General features: G+C 51.9%; 1 protein-coding gene across 1 annotated transcript in view; it reads right to left on the bottom strand.

The window, feature by feature from the left end:
* TOR1A (torsin family 1, member A (torsin A)) overlaps window positions 1-2142 on the bottom strand; it is a 12711-nt gene extending 10569 nt beyond the window's left edge. Inside the window, exons 1-2 of the mRNA XM_011931439.1 lie at window positions 2034-2142; window positions 1342-1607 (exon numbers count right to left, since the gene is read on the bottom strand). Of these exons, the coding sequence (XP_011786829.1) occupies window positions 1342-1607; window positions 2034-2142 (375 nt within the window). The remainder of the gene's footprint in view (window positions 1-1341; window positions 1608-2033) is intronic.
* Window positions 2143-2271: the final 129 nt, after the last annotated feature.

Raw genomic sequence — 2271 nt, 5'->3', positions numbered from 1 at the left:
GGGAGGCAGAGTTTGCAGTGAGCCCAGACTGAGATCGTGCCATTGAACTCCAGCCTGGGCTACAAGAGTGAAACTCAGTCTCAAAAAATAAACAAATAATAACTTTTGCCCACCTTGCAGGTCTGTTACAAGGATCTAAAAGGCAACAGTTAACATTTATTTGTAACATGCACCAGGCACATGTTACACACTTGACAGAGAGAGTTCCCTGGATTGTTACAAGCAACACTTTGTAAGTCAGAACCTGAGTCTCAGGTTGGGCAACTTTGCTAAGACTATGGAGCTGGGAGAGTGTTAGGACTCAAATCCAGATGTGTCTGCTGCCAAAGCCCATGCTGCTAATCAGTGAGTTCAACCATAAAAGCTGTTTGCCGCTGGGCGAGGTGGCTCACACTTGTAATCCTAGCACTTTGGGAGGCTGCGGTGGGCAGATCACTTGAGGTCAGGAGTTGAAGACCAGCCTGGCCAACGTGGGGAAACTCCATCTCTACTAGAAATACAAAGATTAGCCGGGTGTGGTGGTGCACGCCTGTAGTCACAGCTACTCGGGAGGCTGAGGCAGGAGAATCGCTTGAACCCAGAAGGTGGAGGTTGCGGTGAGCCAAGATGAAGTCACTGCACTCCAGCCTGGACAACAGAGTGAGACCCTGACTCAAAGGAAAAAAAAGGGCAGTTTGCAACAGTAGGTTCAACAAACTTAGGACTCTCTACATATGTTTCCTCTTTCACAAAATGAGTGAGATGTGACCGGGCATGGTGGCTCACGCCTGTAATCCCAGCACTTTGGGAGGCTGAGGTGGGCAGATCACCTGAGGTCAGGAGTTCGAGACCAGCCTGGCCAAGTTGGCAAAACCCCATCTCTACTAAAAATACAAAAATTAGCTGGGCATGGTGGCAGGAGCCTGTTATCCCAGCTACCTGGGAGGCTGAGGTAGGAGAATTGCTTGAACTGGGAGGCAGAGGTTGCAGTGAGCTGAGATCATGCCATTGCACTCCAGCCTGGGTAGCAAGAGTGAAACTTCATCTCAAAATAAAGGAAAAAAAAAAAAAAATGAGTGAGATGTGTTGATCTCTAAGATGGATTAGATCATGTCCACCTCTAAAATCCCATGACCCTACAAACTCACTGGACCGATTTTCAGAACCCACCACAAAGCTTTGATGGTGTTAACTGCTCCACACATCTCAAACTCTAACTTCTACACCTTTCCAAGGGGAACTGAGACATGAACCGTTTTCAGGGCTCACTCATTTCAACACAGAATTCCCAAATCTCGTCCCACAACAAAGAGACCCCAACCCGACGACATCCAGGAAGGGATTCCAAACTTCCATCCTTGCCTTGTACAAGGTGATGTTTGAAGCATGTGGAAAGTGCAATGTGGCCACAAACAGGTGGACATAGTCACTGTTCAGACCACCCTCGTAAATATTCTCTGCGATGATCTTGCTGACGAAATTTTTGCCGGTGCCTGTCCACCCGTGCAGGGAGAGGGTGAGAGGTTTCTTGGGCTTTGGATTGTTTATGAAACCAAACACAGCATTTAAGATGATTTTCTTTGCAAGATGCTGTCCAAAGAGCTTGTTGTCCAGATCCTTCTGCAATGCTGGGGGAGACAAAAAGCCAATCAGGAGTGGGGAAGAAACAGGGACAAAAGGCAGCCACATTTACAGCCCATGAGAAAGCCAGCAAAGCCGTGTAGCTCTTCAAGCACCTTGTGAAACCTCAAGTGCTGCGGTCTGTAAGCTCCTGGCCCAGAAGGGACGGTGGTCCAGGGAGCCCTCCCTTTGCTGGTCCTGCCTATTCTAAAGCCCTGGCCCGGTTCCTTCCCGAAAAGGCCCTTGGTGCCGGTGCCACTGCCACTGCCACCAGTTTGCACCTCTAACCCCTGTGCTGCTCCTCCCACCCCAAGGCAGAGCGGGGAAAGGAAGCAGTTTGGTCCCTCCTGGTCGGCTCCCAAGGAGTCCTCACCATCCTTCCTGTCTCCCGCTAGGCTATAATGGAAGCAGAGCCCACTTCGGAGGGAGGTTACCACCGGTCCACCCCCAGCTTAGCACAAAGTAGGCCAACCTGCAGCCCGGCTCCTCAGGTCTCCAACTGAAGTCTGGCCCGTCTGTGGTGGCCGAGGGGCCAGGCCTCATCCTGCAGGCGGGCCGCTCGGCTTCCGGGGTTCGGCCCCCGCGGACTCAGCTCAGCTCAGGCCCTGCCCTCCTGGGATTTGACCCCTATCCCGGACTGGCCCTAGTGCCATCCCCTAGTCCCAGCCCCCG

This window comes from Colobus angolensis, unplaced genomic scaffold (genome assembly GCF_000951035.1).
Source record: "Colobus angolensis palliatus isolate OR3802 unplaced genomic scaffold, Cang.pa_1.0 Scaffold9, whole genome shotgun sequence".
In the NCBI taxonomy this organism is placed as follows: Eukaryota; Metazoa; Chordata; class Mammalia; order Primates; family Cercopithecidae; genus Colobus; species Colobus angolensis.
Note: the sequence above shows the minus strand (reverse complement) of the source record. Positions and strands in the feature narration are given on the sequence as shown.